The sequence below is a fragment of the Crotalus tigris genome, unplaced genomic scaffold, assembly GCF_016545835.1.
Source record: "Crotalus tigris isolate CLP2741 ecotype Arizona unplaced genomic scaffold, ASM1654583v1 scf7180000024339.11422700, whole genome shotgun sequence".
NCBI classification, from domain to species: domain Eukaryota; kingdom Metazoa; phylum Chordata; class Lepidosauria; order Squamata; family Viperidae; genus Crotalus; species Crotalus tigris.
This window is the reverse complement of record NW_024100509.1, coordinates 8,253,665-8,271,908: the sequence shown is the minus strand read 5'-3', so window position 1 is coordinate 8,271,908 and position 18,244 is coordinate 8,253,665. Positions and strand designations below refer to the sequence as shown.

Here is an 18,244-nt window from a genome sequence, read left to right as displayed (position 1 = left end):
GTCAGATGAGAAGGAGGTGGAAGGGGAGCCTGGGTTTACATTGGGGCCTTTGGAAGGCTCCAGTGAGCAAGAAGACTCACGGCCAGATGCAGGGCTGGGACCATCTACCCACGCTCAGGCGGAGAGGCAGCTGTTTTCAGGGCCTGAAATGAGTGAGGAGGAGGAACACATATGTGTATGCGCAGAGAGGAGAGGAGAGAGGAGAGTAACGGAAGGCAATGGGCCAGCTCTCAGGGAAAAGGAGACGTTAGCCAGCCCTTCCCTGGCTGGAACATAAATAGGAAGAGTTTGAGAGTGGCCTGTTGTCCCAGACAACCATTCGTGTTACAGGATACTTCAGTCGGATTTCGTTGCCAAGATTTCTTCGCTAAGATCCAGGTTTGTTGGGACTACTTGTTTTGTGTTTGAAGTACTAAGTGAGTCTCCCTGCTGATAACTAATAGACATAGAAATTGTCTTAGCCAGTGTGAGCAGAGATAATGGATTGGATAATGTGACCTGAACTGTCAGAGAGGAGAGGGAAAGTTTCCTTCTTTTAATTAACTGCTTCTCGCCTTTTTCTCAGAGCTAGCTTTAATTCTTTTTTTTAATTTAATTTTTTATTTTTCCAAACTCTCCCCCATACATATACCATGATATTTATCAGATGTTAACATACATTCTTTTTACATTCTTATATATAAGATACTTTTAATAAAATGAAATAAATACATAGACATGACTTTTGGTGTTGCTTGCCCATTTCCCCTTTCACTGTATCCACACTCCTTCTCTACCTTCTTTCTCCCTTTCTTCTCTTTCTTCCCTACTTTCCTCTTCTTCCTCTCCTCTTCTCTTTCCTTCACCACTCTCCTACCCTTTCTCCCCACTTCTTCTCCTCCAACCTTCCTACTTCCTTCTCCCCTCCTTTACTCTTTTCTCTCTCCTCTCCTTTCTTTCCTCTCATCCCTCTTTCAGATACAATTCAGGGGTAATGTCTGAGCAACTCCTCTCTCCAAATTTCCCTATCTGTATTATATACAATAAGATTAATTTTCTCTTATATTAATACTTCTATTTATCTAATCTTCTCGGTATATACTTCTATAAATATTTATACAACCTCCAGTTATTCAATACTGTGTTGCCTGGGTCTTCCTCCTTATCTGCTCCTTCCTCTTCCATCTAAATTGATGTTAACTGTCTTTTAACCATATTCTCTTTTCAGCCAATCATAAAAAGTTCCCCAGATTTCATAGTAGTCTAACTCTGTCTTATCTTTAATTCATTTCTGCACATTCCAGTATTTTCCCAATCACCTCTCCCTCTTGGGGGGCTTTTAGTGCTTTCAAATTTTGTGCAAACGCAATCCTGCCTGCCGCAATTATATGAATAATTAAATATGTTTATTAGAATTAAATAGCTTTAATTCTATTGTACCTGTTTGCTATTGCCTAATAAAGTTAATATTAGAGAACGCAATGCCTCTGGTGCTTTGCTTCATTGGGCTTCTCAGCCAGAAATTGACACTTTAAGCAGTGGTATTGCATGAATAACGTAAAAAGTTTTTTCAAACTGGGTATGCTGTGTTTTTTATTGTGGCTTTGTGCCTGGATTAATTTATGATAATGAGTTGATAAAATATTTGTTGGTATAGGACAGAAATTTATTTAATAGTCTATTTTGTTAAAATGAGTTATTTTCAAATAATTGCTCCAAATACAACGGGAAGATCTGCACAGCAGGGGCCTTGCCAATTAATTGTTAGGTCTATTAATGATAACCTATATTTTAAATGATCAGTTCAGTATAAACTGATCATTTGGATACCCATCACATTCTCTACATAATCTTGATCTTTTGTTAATATCAATAAACCTTATTTTTTACTATTTTGCTGCCGTGTGCAGAGAAAAGCAGGAGAAATTGAGCCTACTTCTGTAATAACTCCAAAGGACCCAGGAGATATTCCCACATTTGATGAATGGAAGAAGCAGGTTATGCAAGTGGAAAAAGAAAAGAGTAAGTTTAATTGTTTTTAAACAAACTTTGAACAGAATTCTCCTTTTAAAATAAAATGGTTAAAGTTCATTTTGTAGTGCATTTTTTTAGTTTCCTTTAAAAAAATGCTCTAATTTTATTCAATATCATCAATGGCCAGTTTTTTTTTATTCTGAGATGCATTATACAGATTTTCCAAAGGAACCAAAGCATTGTTAACAGCAGTCCACAACATTTCCATAAAAAGTGGCCTTAACTTTAATGATGCAAGTCTGCTTATAAAGTAATGTGAAAGAGAAAGTACACAGAACTCAAATTCTGTGGTTTTATGTGTGAAGACATAGTAAAAATCATATGGCCCTTAGCAGTTCTTAAAAGTAAGTAAATATAACCTCAGATGAACAACAATGCATGACATTACACCATATCATCATTTATTTTACTAATAGAAAGCCAAAATAGAGAAGCCATGTGTGAAAAACTAAGTACACTCTTACTGCTTTCATAGGTATGAAGAGGCTACGTAGCAAAGAATAAATACATCAACAATGATCTTAGAGAAGCAATTGTTGCTGCCCCTCAATCTGGGAAGAGTTATAAGGCTATTTCCAAAGAATTGAGAATCCATCATTCTACAGTGAGGAAGATTATTCACAAGTGGAAAACTTTCAAGATAGCTGCCAGTCTTTCCCAGGAGTAGATGTCCCAGCAAATTCATCCCAAGATCAGACCATGAGAAATTGCAAAAAATCCAAGAGTTATTTCTCAGACTTTACAGGCCTCAATTAGTATGTTAATTGTTAAAGTTCATAACAGTACAATTAGAAAAAAGTATGGTTTGTTTGGAAGGGTTGCCAGGAGAAATCCTCTTCTCTATATAAAGAATACGGCAGCACAGCTTAGGTTGCATCTGAACAATTCACAAGACTTCTGGAACACTGTCCTTTGGACAGAAAAGACCAAAGAGATGTTTGGCCGTAATGCAGTGTCATGTTTGGCAAAAGCCAAATACAGCATATCAGCACAAACATTTCATACCAATTGTCAAGCACAGTGCTGAAAGTGTGATGATTTGGCCTTGTTTTGCAGCCACAGGATCTGGATATCATGCAGTCATTGAGTCGACCATAAGCTCCATTGTATATTCAAATTCAGAATAGAGCTAGGAGAGACCTTCGAGTACTTCTAGTCCAACTCCTGCTCAAGCAGGAGATCCTATACCATTTCAGACAAGTGGCTGTCCAGTCTCTTCTTAAAAACCTCTAATGAGGAAGTACCCACAACTTCCGAAGGGAAGCTGTTCCATTGGTTAATTGTTCTTGCTGTTGGGAAGTTTCTCCTTAATTCCAGGTTGCTTCTCTCCTTCATTAGTTCCCATCCATTGTTTCTTGTCCTATCCTCTGATGCTTTGGAAAGTAAGTTGACCCCCTCTTCTTAGTGGCAGCCCCTCAAACTGGAACACTGCTATCATGTCACCCCTAGTCCTTCTTTTCTCTAAACTAGCCATACCCAAAATCTGAAGTCATTCTTGATATGTTTTAGTCTCCAGGCCTTTAATTATTTTATTTGCTTTTCTCTGCACTTTTTCCAAAGTCTCAACGTGTTTTTTTGTAATGTGGTGATTAAAACTGGATGCAGTATTCCAGGTGTGGTCTTACTAAGATTTTATAAAATGATAGTAATACTTCATGTGATTTTGATTCTATCCCTCTGTTTATACAACCAAGGTGTCAAGTTCCGACTGACAAACCCAACCAAGCGAACATCTTCGAGATGTTCCGATCTCTTAATGTAAAACTTTATTGAGTACATCATTTTGGCACATATGAAAGCAAAACCAGCTCTGGCTAACTCCAACCCAAACCCCTATAGTAAAAGTATAGCATTCCCCCTTCCCAATCCTGGATAGGTCACATTGCCTAATTAGGTGCAATTATATTGTTATGAGAAAGTATCTCTGAGTCTGGCCAGACACCTGGTTAATCATCCTTCATTCTCTTGGACTGCCTTTATCTTTGTAGCCTGCATTCCATTCCCCCTCCCTTTCCACAGTTTGTTGGCAAGCTGAGAAGCAATAATTGTCACACCAGCAAAGCGTGCTTTAAGCTTGACACCAGGATTGTATTAGCTTTTTTGGTGACTGCCACACATTGTTAGCTCATATTTAAGTCCAGTAGGACTCCAAGGTCCCTCTCGCAATTATTATTTTTGAGCCAGGTTTCTCCTAATCTGTACTGTACCTTTGGTTTTTCCTGCCTAAGTATAAATTTCATTTTGTTGGATAGGGCCCATTGATCAAGTCTGTCAACATCTTTTTGGATCCTGAGCTTGTCTTCTGGGGTATTGGCTATTCCTGCCAGTTTAGTGCCATTGCAAATTTGATGAGTTCTTCTATTCCCTCATCTAAGTCATTTATGAAAATATTGAGGAATATTGGGCCTAAGATGGAACCTTGTGGTACCCTACTGCTTACTTCCGTCCATGTATATGTAGTACCATTAAGGATGACTCAAGTACAGCTTGTCAGCCAGTTACAAATCCATCTGATGGTGATGCTGTCTATTCCACATTTTTCTAGCTTAGCAAGATATAGGTTGTTGTCTATTTTGTCAAATGCCTTGTATAGCAAAGTATTCTAAAGATAAGTATGAGGCCATTATCCAAAAATTAAAGCTTGACTGACATTTATAGTCCAGACCTCAATCCAATTAAAATGCTGTGGCAGGACGTCAAACAAATGCCCACAAACCTCAATGAACTGGAGCAATGTTGTAGAGAAAAGTATGCCAGAATTCCTCCACAGTGATGTGAGAGACTGATAAAGTCACGCAGAAAACAATTACTTCAAGTTATTTGTGCTAAAAGTGGTTCTACAAGCTATTGAAGTACTTAGTTTTTACATATACCTTCTCCATTTTGGCTTTCTTTTTGTAAAATAAATGATGATATGGTATAATACGTCACGTGTTATTTTTGATCTGAGGTTGTAGTTACCTACTTTTAAGAACTGCTAAGGACCAGATGATTTTTACTATGTGTTGATATGTAAAACCATAGAACTCAAAGAGGGTGTACTTTCTTTTTCACATGACTGGTACAACTGCATGCCGAAACATCTAAATATTCAAATACTGTAAAATTATTTTATGATTGGGCAATGGGTAACAGAATATAATTCATTTGTAAATTCATTTATACTTAGACATAAGACAGTAGTGTGGAAATTAGGTGTTTAGCTGAGTGATGACATGAGGAAAAAAACTGTCTCTATATCTAGTTATTTTGGCATACAATACCCTGTAGCGGTGTCCTGAGGGCAGAAGTTGAAACAGTTTATGTCTAGGATGTAAGATGTCTGTAGATATTTTCTCAACCCTCCTCCTAACTGATGCAATATACATGTCTTCTATGGAAGGCAGGCTGTTTGCAGTTGTTCTTTCTTCAGTTCTAACTATCCATTGAAGTCTATACCTGTTTGGTTTGGTTGTTGTATCAAACCAGAGAGTTATAGAAGTACAAATGACAGACTCAATAATTCCTCTGCAGAACTGTATCAACAGGTCTTGGGGCAGTCTGAACTTCCTGAATTGATACAAGAAGAACATTCTTTGTTGGGCCTTTTTAATGATGGTTCTAATATTAGGTGTCTATTTCAAATATGTATTTGAAACACACACACACACACACACACATAAAATGCCAAAATTAAACAGTTCCTTACTAATACTGGTAGTCCTCACTTAACATACACTTGTTCAGCAACCATTCAAAGTTACAACAGTGCAGAATAAGGGATGCTTATAATGGATACTTATAATTGTGGCCATTGACGCATTTGGTGGTGATCACAATCTGGGTACTCTCCAGCTGTCTCACTTATATTGCAGCATCCTGTAGACACATGATCACTATATGCGAGCTTCCCTGCCAGCTTCTGACAAGCAAAATAAGTGTGGAAGCCGGCAAGAGATCACAAATGGTGAACATGTGATCATGGAATGCTGTGACCCTGTGGGATTTGCCTAACAATAGCAACTGGAACTGTCATAAATAGGTATAGTCAAGTGATGCAATTTATAACCATGCTGCTTAGCAACAGAGTTTCCAGTCTCAATTACTGTCAACAAAGGCTACCTGTAGAATTTTGTTTTCATTCATTGTAAGTTCTCTCTTGTCTTTAATTACAACTGATCACTTTCTCCTGCTTGATTCCCATTGTGCTTTAGGTGTCTCTGATGATCTTGAAGCAATTTCAACAGTTCTTCATTACTAATAGGACTGTCTCTTCCTTTACTGTTGTCCTTCACTCTGTTCATGTTTCTATCATGCAGTGTATTTGACCACCCCATTGAATATCAGTGGTACTTGGACCCTGACTATGAAAGGCAATTCTCAAAAATTCAGAGGCAAAAAGCCTGAAACAAGAATAGCACATTACTACAAGAGATACATGGATATCTTCCCTTCTGCCCAGAAAAGAGTAGATTCATGAGTAGGAGAAAAAAGTACAAGAATTTGAATAATTTCATTATAAATAGGACTAATATTTGTTACATAACAGTTATTAGGATTCATTACAGTTTAATTAACTTTTCTTTAATATGTCTATTGATCAGAGTTTTTGTATCCTTGAATGTGAGGACATGGAAAAGATACTCAGCAGATTTATAGATGACACAGCTGGGAAGGTTTGCTAGCAGAATCAGAAGTTAGGGTCAAAATTCACTTGAAGATTGAGTATTTTCCAATAAATGGCAAGAAGTGTAAGGTTCTGTTGGGAAAACTAAGTGGTAATTAGTTCATAATCTGGCCTGATAACTCTGTGGAATGGCATGGATAAAGAGAAGACATTCAAATAAATAATAGGTATCAGTAACTTGTTCAGATTCTGATGTTACCCTCTTCCGCTTGAAAATTATTGATTTATTTTAGAAAAAATTATGTATCATCATTTTTGAGTAAAAGAATAAATAAATTTTGTACAATAAAATGTAAGAGCAACATATATGTTTCTTAAAAACAGACTTCTACAAAGTAATGAATTGTAGTATACTTACTTTTAAAGAAAAAATGTGTCCACCAAAAACATGAATATTATACTAGTAGAAAACAGATGATCTGGGAATAGCTTTTATCCCCTATTTTCAATGTTTTGTAAACTTCTGGTAGGATACGCTATTACTCATATTTCATGACTGACCTTTATTGCAATACCTTAGTCCAGGAGTGTCAAATTGCCGGCCCATGGGCCGGACACGTCATGCGGAAGCCGCGCCCACCCCATTGCCGGCAATGGCAAAACTGTCCCGATACGTTGAGTGACGTCATGTGACATTGCGAGTTTGACATATCTGCCTTAGGCTATATATTCATTTAAATAAATGGAGATTTTATAAATCCTTTTATATAGTACCATCATTTCACGTTATACGTATTGAAACTAATATGGTATTAACATGTAGTTAAAATAAAAGAGACTTCAGAATAATTACAGGTAGCTGATAATATGAATGGAAATTACTATTGATAAGTTATTAGTACCAAAGAATGTTAGTTATTTTTATGAGTTGCTTTAGCTTCAGAGCTTGGTGATAAAGATTTAAAATGTTTCTTATTAATTCTCTGGTACATTTTGTCTGGTATGCAGGTCAATCGATGCATCCTTCTTCCAATGGAGGTCAACATCTTACAAAAAAAGTCCAAAAAAATAGAAATAATTATGCTTCAGTTGAGTGTGGTGCCAAAATACTGGCAGCTAACCCAGAAGCAAAGGTAATAGCAACACCTAACAATGCTATAGTTTATATTTTTAGAAAACTGCTGAATATGGATTCATTTGTTTCTAATAAATATATTTAGCTGCAATCAAATTTGAAATATTCTATAGTACAAATAAGTTTCATTTTCCATCAGTATTTCTCAATTTTTCAATTTATTATTATTACAGCCAAAGGCCACACATAAATCAAACATCCAAATAAAACAAAACTAGACAGAGCCATCACAAGAGGACATAGCAATACATCACAGTCAATGATGCAATTAATGGGCGATCAAGGTCTGCCTAGTTTTACAAGCAGTATTTCAAAAACAAGCTATCTTCAGAAAACTGAATCATAATGACCTGACAGTAAAAATACAATGTGTATAGTCTAAAACTGGATAAAACACGTTAAAAGATTATTAAAAAGATCTAAAACGATTATTTATGTTTCTGGCAAATCCCCAATGATTCCTATCAGTATTGTAAGAGGTTTTCACTGCTGCTTGTAGAATAAATCAGCCTGTCATTTATCAGAAGTAGAGAACAGCATCAGTTTCATTGAGCAGTGATAATATAAGCCCAAAAAATATCCTATATATGCCATTTTAAACAACTTGCAGACATGATTTGATTTTGAAATAAAAAATAAAATTGTGCACCCTTTTGTAATTCTGCCATTAATTGTATCTGAGTTTGTACGCATGCATATATGTAATAATACAAATATTCTACCAAAAAGCCAAAAGATAATTAGGTTACAATTTCTGCTAATTAATTATGTTCTCATTTGTAATAGAGTACATCAGCAATATTAATGGAAAATATGGACCTCTATATGCTAAATCCATGCAGTACTAAAATCTGGTAAGTACATTTTCAGTAAAATGACTATTTTAATTGAATAATTTCTTTTGCAATAATAAAAAAAAGATTTCAAGAAACACTGCTAGGCATCACAAACACATAGTATACATGATTTATTTTTGATCATGTGCTGTCAAATTTGTATCAACTCTTAAAAAGCCAAATAAATAGACCAGCTTGAGGATGATCTATCCCAAGGCTCACCCTTCAAGTCCCCTGATGGTGTGCTCATTACTGATTGAGTCCATCCACCTTGTTGCTGATAACCTTTTTCTTTCTTTCTACCATCCTCAGCATTATAGATTTCTCAAGGCACTTATATCTATGGATAATATGTCTAAAATATGATAGTTCTATTTTTTTCCACTGTGCTTCTCGCTTTTATTATTGCAGCTTGGAGAGCATTTTCAACTATCAGAATAGTGTCATCAGCTTAGTGCAGATTATTGATGTTTCTTCCTTTAATTAAAAAAAACATTATTCAGCCTCTCTTAATTTAGCATATGGATTTAATAAATATAAAAATAAAAATTTAATAAATAAAAAAGAACAAATACCTTTCTCTCATTCCTTTGCTGACTTGGAATCAGCTCTTTTGCCATATTTTGCTGGAACTATATCTTCCTGTTCTGCATATAGTTTTCATGAGTACATGTTTTGGGATTTCTATTTTCCTAAGGTTATTCCATGTGGTTAGTCTGGTTAATACAATCTAATGCCTTCCTACAATCAGTGAAGAACTTCTTTTTGGTATTTTTCAACTTTATTTGGCCTTTACCCTGCACGGCTTCAGCAGGTGTCTGGCAGGCAGAGGAAACTCCACCTGCCTCACCTCACCTCATGGCAGCACTAGCTGGGCTGGGCTGGGTGGAAGGTGAGCTGGCGGCAGCAGCTGGTGGCAGACCAGCCGCAGGTGAGGTAGAGGCCAAAAGTGGCCAGGGGCAGCCCTGTGTCTGCCTCGCATAGCCAGGATGAGAGTTGCAGTGCCCGCCAAGGCCTGAAGAGCGCCAGGCTCAGCCCATAGCCCTGTGCCTACAACACCAAGTAAGCGTGCAGGCTGGTGCTCAGCAGCTCGAAGGCAGCTGTATGGGCAGCGCGGTTCCACTAGCGGCCACTGCCAAAGGGACCCCCCCTGGCAGGCTGGCGGCAGAGGGGTGCTCCAAAGGTCATATGGAAGATCTGGGCTGAATCACCCCACACCAGGCAGAAGCAGCCCAGCAGGGCAGCTTAGAGCAGCCCGTCCAGGAGGGCAAAGAGACCCCGCAAGGCCAGAAGCAGCATGGGCCGCCATTTGGCGTGCACTGTGGCCGAGAAGTGTCCCAGCAGGGCCAACAGACAAGGTGGCCGGAGACTGGGGTGCTCCAAGGGCTTGGCAGATGGGATGGAGAGGGTGGGGCCAGAGGTAGCAGCTCTCCCACTCCCATCGGCCCCTGCGCTTTCCACCTCTCTTATGTGAAAATAATAAGACCCAGTGCCTCTTTTGAGGACCAAAAAAAATATAAGACCAGGTCTTATTTTTGGGGAAACATAGTAAATAAAAATCCACTTTATATATTAAACATCAATAGTGACTAGTTTACTAACAAATATCACATAATGTTATAATTGAAAATAAGATATTATTATAAAATATCAAAATTTCTGCCAAATAGTACATGTTGCTCCATTCTTTGATTTGTGGAGAATATTGCTTTTTCCATGATAGGTAAGTTATACATTTCCAAATGGTATTCCTTAACATCTTGAATAATATTGTTTTTCAATTTCTCAGTATATTTTTTTAGACATCCCCCATGTATGAGCAGTCATTCTTTCTGATAATCAGCTGCCAAAACTTTGATATATATAATGCAATATAAGATTTTTCCCATTAATCTACTTATATATGTTAAAATATTGTTTAAAAAAATACTAAATATTCTCCAGATCACTATCATGGGAATCAATCAATTCTCAAATTTTTGTACCTCCAACAAAAAAACATTGAGGGAACAGCCCCTGCTGCCTTGGCCCTGGCCCAGGCCAGCCGGGGGCCAATGTACAATTTTCAGTCTTAGCTCCACAAGGCCGTCTAGAAACAGCGAGGAACCAGCCCCTGCCTTGTTGGCCCCGCCCCCTGGGTGCATGCTGGGGAGGTGTCACTCTTTGTGAGGAATGAAGAAATGGACCATGCCTTGGCGCTTGCCCCAGTCCCACCCCCTTCTGCCAGAGACCCCCAGATCTGTCCCATTCCTGCCCAAGCCCTCACAGGCACCCTTGATGTGAAGGATGTAGAGCTGGCCATGCCCACTCAGTAGGCCACACCCACTCCATCCACGCCCACCAGTAGGCTGCACCCACCCTGGCCACACCCACCCGGCCCCCTCGAGGGCAACCGCAATGCTGATGCGGCCCTCAATGAAATTGAGTTTGACACCCCTCGTATAGGTTCTCCTGCTTGAGCAGGAGGCTGGACTAGAAGACCTCCAAGGTCCCTTCCAGCTCTATTCTATTCAAGGTATGTTGGATATTCATTTTCTGTATTCTACTGTACAAAAGTTCAATATATTCCTGCCATCTGAATCAGAATCTGCCCTCTTCAACTTGTCAGTTCAAAACTAGAACCTATTTTTGAATTGAGAGTATACATCATTAAAGCTTAAATGGTTACAGAACTAGTGTAAGCTAAATCAAGTGCTTGTATATTGTTTAGGAAACAGGTGCTCAGTTCCCAGCTCTGCATATCATTACTAAACCTTAGCTGGCTGTAGCTTCTCACATGGCTCAATTGGTCTTTCATCCCCCCTCTTCCTTACATTCCAATCTCCCCCCCCCCATCCGATGCTAATGTCAGGCTGTCAGCCCATGAAGCTTGGATAGGTGAGATGCAGCCATGATATGCTGCTCCTCCAGAAATGAGTCTAGTCCAGTACACCCAAATTGAATACAATAGGGAACAAACAGCTTCTGAAAAAAATGACCCTATATATGAACCTAAAGAGGGAGACCAATAAAAACATCACTTTTAGAAGAAAACAGCAACCAAGAGCAAAGCCTTTCCTGTCTACCCTTTCTTTTCTGTTGACAGGAAGAATAGTATCCTAGACTTCTCTAGGAAAAAAAATGAAATATTGGTGATAGAAGATTCAATTCTTTGGGGAATAGAAATTATAGTCTGCAAACTGAACAGTCAATCTAGCAAGGTATATTGTCTCCCTGGAGCAAAAATCAAAGATGAAATTGAGAACCTTACTAAAATAATCAACTCCACAGATTTCTACACCTTTCTTTTCCTACATGTGGGGACCAATTACACAACAATGAATCTAAAAACAATAATGAGATTATGAACAGGTAGGGAAGAAAGTTAAAGAATTAGGAGCACAAGTCGTGTTTTCATCTATACTTCCAACAAAAGACCAACATCCAATGAGAGAGCAAAGGATTTTAGAAATGAAGCACTGGCTTAAAAACTGGTGTCATCAAGAGAACTTTGGTTTCCTAGACCATGGTCCGCATTACCTACATGAAGAGCTACTGGAAATGGATGGAGTAAACCTCAGAAGAATGGAAAGAAAATAATTTGGAAAACGACTGTCTCATCTTATTAGAAGGGCTTTAAACTAAAATTCGGGGGGGGGGGGGGACAATCTTCAACCTAATTCCAAGCAATAGAACGTAATCCAGCCAGTATCTTAAACTTTAAAAGAGCTGATTTTAACAAGCTCAGAGAAAGTGTAAGAAAAATTCCATGGATGAAAATTCTAAAGGGGAAAACAACTCAAGAAGCGTGCAAAACTGAAAAACATGATCATAAGAGCCCAGTCCAGCACAATACCACTGAAAAAGAAAAACAAGAAATCCAAGAAGAAACCAGCATGCTTGCACAAAGATCTCTCTGATAAAGACAAAAAGGGTCAAGTACGAAAAATGGAAAGAGGGACACATAACTAAGGCAGAGTATCAGCAGATAGCCTGACTTTGCAAAGATGAAGTCAGGAAAGCAATGGTTCATAATGAACAAAGATTTGCAACAAAAGTCAAAGGTAATAAAAAAGTTTCTTTCAACATCTAAATACAAGAAAAAAGTCAAGGAAACAGTAGGCCACTTAAGAAAGAAGATGGCAAGAAAGTAACAGGCAACAGAGAGAAAGCAGAACTGCTTAACTTCTTCTTTGCATCAATCTTTACACAAAAAGAAACTATGGCCCAACCTACCAAAAACATAACTGTAAAAGACAAACTACAAATAAAAATTACAATAAGCAAGAAAATGGTTAGAGAATACCTGTCTGATCTTGATAAATATAAATCACTGGAACCTGATGGATTACATCCCAGAGTTCTGAAGGAACTGGCAGATATCTCAGAACCAGCATGAAGCAGCATGAAGTTTCTTTGAGCTTGACATTTATATTGATAAATTGTTATTAAGCCTTATTTGGCACAGTGATTTTTATTGTATTGCTGATGTTTTCTTTGTATGGAAACCAACTGTTTGCCCTTTTCAATGGCTGCGACATGGATCTCTACTCATTCATTGCCGAGGGGGTTCTCAAATCACCTTTTCAGGGCTTGCATAACACAAGAATAAGTGTATTATAAACTAAAATAGAGTGAAAAAGGAAAAATAAAGGTACAAAAAGAAAAACAGTAGCAGAAAAATAGAAAAAATATATAAAGAAATGTCTCCCAATCTCCATTTCAGCAATTATATCTACAGTTATAAATTGACCTCTCTAAAGATATATTGTGACTCTTCTTTGTATACAGATAGTCCTTGACTTATGACCACAATTGAACCCAAAATTTCCATTGCTAAGCAAGACAATTACTAAGTGATTTATGTCCCATTTTACTACCATTTTTGTCACTGTTGGTAAGCAAATCACTGCAGTTATTAAATGAATCATGATCGTTAAGCGAATCTGGTCCCCCACTGACTTTGCTTGTTAGAAGCTAGCTGGGAAGGTTACAAATGGTGATCATATCACTCTGGTGGGATAGTGTAACATTCAAAAATATGTGTCCAAATTTTGATCAGATGATCATGGGGATGCTGCAATGGTTTTAAGTATGAAAAATGCTCATAAGTCACTTTTTTCCAGTGCTGTTTTAATTGAATAATAACTGAGTAGTTGTAAGTTAAGGAGTACTGGTACTTCACCCTATCTAATCATCAAAAACATAAATCGTATTCATTTTTTTCTTTTTTATTAAGACATCCATAAGATTTTCTACTCACCAATAAACATACTGGGTTTTTTTCTAATCAAACAACTCAGTTTGGCCCTTTCTGTGAGTTCTCATCAACTATTCCTCTATCATATATATTACCAAATCTTTCCATCTTTGAGTGTACAATAATCTTGTTGTAATTATGTAATGTGAAAACAATATTCCATGATTTTTTAAAAAATATTTATCCATCAGTTCCAAGAGGAAAGATTCTGGTTTCACTTTTCCAATCCAAGTATTTAAAATTCTCTATCGTTAAGATTTGTGAAAGCTGTAACTGGCTTTATCTTTATTCAGAATTCTTCATTAAAGTACCTGTTCATTACCAAGTTTTGACTTCTTGTAATATTCTTAGAACTGCAGTCCCACAATCACATAAGAAAAAAAAGGTGTATTTGAAAGCATGCATACTATTTCTAGAACACATACATTTTCTTGATATATTTGGCAGTGAAGAGAATAAAGCAAGTTGTAAGGACCTGCCTCAACTAGGTCTCCCAAGAAAGCAGAACTCTTGAAACAGGCATTGTCTCAAAAGGAACTTTTATTGGGAGTTAGTGATAGCAAGGAAGCAAAGCAATGTCTGAGAAAATAGCTCGCGGAAGCAATATATTAAAAGCAGTTACTCCTCTCCCCAGGGTCCCACTGTCTGTTTGAATCTCAGCCAGTCCATAGGTGGTATATTATTTTGGTAACTGGCTCCTTTGGCGCCCTCTTCAAGGTCTCTCTTAGTTTCATTTCCCTCCAGCTCCAAGCACAAACCATCTTCCAGATAAGGGTGATGGTATCTGGGCACATTCCTTCTGCTGGGGGAAGGGCAATGTGGCATAGGTAGAGCAAAGCATATTGTATATTCCCACATCGGAATCCCCCCTCCCAACAGAATGGCAGGCCCCAAAAAATGGTTATAGAAGCATGTAGAGGTTAGCAGAAATAGTAATACATTTTTTCGGGGATCTGACACAATATGGCAATTAAAATGTCTCCAAGATAATCTTTTTGTCAAGGTTCTGATTGATGATCCCAACGAAGTAAGCACAGCTGAGACATTCCAATCTCTAATGCAAAACTTTATTGAGCACACAATATCAGCACTGATGAACAGAAAACCAGCTCTGGCTAAATTGGTGCCAAATCAGTATTTAAAAGTATAGAAACTTCTTTCCCCCTGACAATGCAGGTCACGTTACCCAATTAAGCTTCAAACAATTATTATGAGAAAGAATCTTCAGTTCTCAGAAAACAAAATCTGAATGACCTTGGTTCTCAGGCTCAGTAGCTCCACACCTACAATACACATTCCATTCTTCCTCACTCCCTCCTGGGTTTGTAGGCAAGCCAAGAAACAGAAATAGCTGAAGCTTAATGAAGTTTCTTTGAGCTTGACTCTTATGTTGATAATTGTTATTAAGCCTTATTTGGCACAGTGATTTTTATTGTATTGCTAATGCTTTCTTTGTATGGAAAGCAATGAATAATACCTCTGAGAAACTTTTCATATCATTTTGAAGCACATTTCTGCGATCAATTGCCATAAAATGGTTGTTTGCTCAGTCAATAGTTTTACCTATTTTTTGAGAAATAGCTTTGAACATGCTTTGAACATAATGTAATTTTTATCTGCCCTGAAGGTTTGTTGTTGAATTGTGTGAACCCATTCAAGTAAAACAGCTGGATATTGCTAATCATGAATTATTCTCATCCACTCCTAAGGATTTTCTGGTGTCTATCAGTGACAGGTATGTCTCATGATCAAAATATAATTGTAGAATTTATTGTCACAAAGTTTAGTGAAACTGAAGGTCAGTTTTTGTAATTTCATAATTTTTACTATGTTCATGATTTTAGCAGACAAATCTAGCATGCTTATTTAAAATTTAATAATTTTTTTTTAATAAATTCTCATTTACAGTTCTTTGCAGGAAAAAAATGAACACTTAACTTTACAAGTACATAAGGCTTCAACTAGTGTGTATTGTGGTTATACTGACTGTTTTTTTAAAATAATAAATTTAGGTAACAGGCTTCCTTTAGTACTTTCCATTTTAATTTCATATAATTATATCAGATGTGGCCTGCCTTCAAGACAAAGAAAAATGCCGATACAAAATACTAACAGGTGACTTTAATGCAACAATAGGAAGAACAATACCTGGAGAAAAAATGACTGGTCCATATGGAAATGGTGAACGAGATAATAGAGGCGACAGACTAGTAGATTTTGCTGAAGGACAGGAACTTTATATAATGAACTCATTTTACAAGAAAAAAGCTAGCAGTAAATGGACATGGAAGAGTCTATCTGGGTACGCAAGCAAAATTGACTACATCATGTCACGTGATAAAACTATATTCTGGAATTGTACTGTCATCAATCGTTTTAACTTTGGAAGTGATCATTAGAATGGTACAAGCTAAAGCGAAGAAAGACTGTCAAAAAGAGCATTTGAAAATGATAAATATGTCACAAAAAACAAAAATAGTTTGTTAGAGAACAGCAATTTTGAGATTAATCTATCAAATTCCCTTCCTCTATTGCAAGATTGGGAAGAGAGCAATATTATGGACCAGAACGAACAAATAGTTAAAAACACCTTTGAATCTGCTACATCTATAGCAGAGGTCCCCAACCTTTCCAGGTTGGCGGCCTGGAGGGAAAGGGAGGAGCAGGGAAATGTGTGCGTGTGTGTGCACCCATGTGCATGTGCAAGTGGGCCATGCGTACCTGCAGTGGCACCAGTGCCTGTTCAGGTGCCTGTGTGTGTGTACAAACATGCCGCTAGCACCCACGCACATGTACAAATGTGCCGCTAGCACCCACACACATGTGCAAATGGGGCCACTAGTGCTTTTACGGTGGGTCTAGCATGAGTGGGGGGCTGCATACGTGCACACACACTCGCCAGCCATTCCGCGTCCCATGGCCAACAGGCTGCGGCCTGGTACCAGGCCATGGACCACAGGTTGGAGACCCCTGATCTATAGCATCTCCAGAAAAACACTTTGTACAGTCAAAAATCTCTGGTGAAACTATTGATTTAATGAAAAAATTATGGACAATGAAAAATACTGGAAGTTTCATTAATAAACTGGAAGATGTTGAATTTTGCAAGACCATAAGAAAATGTATCCAAGAAGAAACATCAGTTTAATGTGAAGCTTGGGAAAAAGGCAATTGAAGAAAACAATGGCATTTATAGAGCAAAATGCAAACTTATAAAGACAAAAAAGAAGGTTTTTACATTAAACCGTGAAGATGGCTCTGTGTGTAGAACAATCCAGAAATGTTACAGATAATTGGAAAATTCTATTAAAGAGTTATACAAAGATCAAGAGCACTCAAAAGTAACAACACCCATGAAAAAAGAAATGCCAGATATCCTAGTGGAGGAAATATAATCCGTGGTGACGCAGTGGTTAGAATGCAGGACTGCAGGCTACTTCTGCTGACTGCTGACTACCAGCAGTTTGGCAGTTCAATTCTCACCCTTGACTCAGCCTTCCATCCTTCCAAGATTGATAAAATGAGGACCCAGATTGTTGGAGGCAATATGCTTACTAAACTGTTTAGAGAGGGCTGGAAAGCACTGTGAAGTGGTATGTAAGTCTAAGTGCTATTGCTATCAAGTGCCACAAAATCAATGAAAAATGGCAAAGCTTCAGGAAATGACTGCATTACGGTTGAAATGCTGAAAGCTGGCAGTCACAGTTTACACAAGATACTAACAAAGCTATACTTGAGATGAGTTAGGGAAGAAAAAATACCCGATGCATGGAAAAATGCTGAAGTGATTCTTATACGCAAGAAAGGGCCCAAGATGATTTAAAGAACTATCACACAATAAACCTTCTTGCAAGGTTTTCACCAAGATAATAGCAAAAAGTATATCGAGAACATTAAATAATGCTCAGCCAAAGGAGCAGGCAGGGTTCAAAAGTGGCCACATCCAGGTTGTTCAGCAACTCATTGAAAGGCACAACAAGTACACTATGCTTCTGTGCATGGTTTTCATTGACTACAAGAAGGCATTTGATTCAGTATTCCAGCAAGCAATAACTCAAGCAAGCATTACTCAACTAAGGCATAGACACTGCTTATATAAACTTACTACATTCATATATGAAAAAACAATGGTGACAATTTGCCTTAATGATCTTAGAGTGGAAATCAACATCGAACGAGATATATGACAAGGTGATACAATATCACATCTTTTTCTTAATCTGCCTTGAAGAAGTATTTTGCAAACTAGATTTGGCAAAAGATGGAATAAAAATCAGTGGTGCCAATTTAAATCACTTAAGATTTGCAGATGATGCTGTTCTCTTCTCACAAGACCCAGAATAGCTACAAGGACACATACAAAAGCTGCATAAAACAGGAGAAACATTTAGCTTAAAAATAAACCTGAAAAAGAG

General features: G+C 37.7%; 1 protein-coding gene across 3 annotated transcripts in view; it reads left to right on the top strand.

Annotated features, from left to right (window-relative positions):
• The window catches only part of SUCO (SUN domain containing ossification factor), a 153,597-nt gene that overhangs the window by 30,028 nt on the left and 105,325 nt on the right, over nucleotides 1-18,244 (top strand). For all 3 annotated transcript variants that reach the window (XR_005554599.1, XM_039325941.1, XM_039325940.1), the window contains exons 7-10: nucleotides 1,890-2,001; nucleotides 7,628-7,752; nucleotides 8,541-8,608; nucleotides 15,457-15,564. Coding sequence is in view for 2 of the 3 variants with exons in the window: in XM_039325941.1 (XP_039181875.1) it covers nucleotides 1,890-2,001; nucleotides 7,628-7,752; nucleotides 8,541-8,608; nucleotides 15,457-15,564 (413 nt within the window). In the remaining variant the exon portion in view is untranslated. The remainder of the gene's footprint in view (nucleotides 1-1,889; nucleotides 2,002-7,627; nucleotides 7,753-8,540; nucleotides 8,609-15,456; nucleotides 15,565-18,244) is intronic.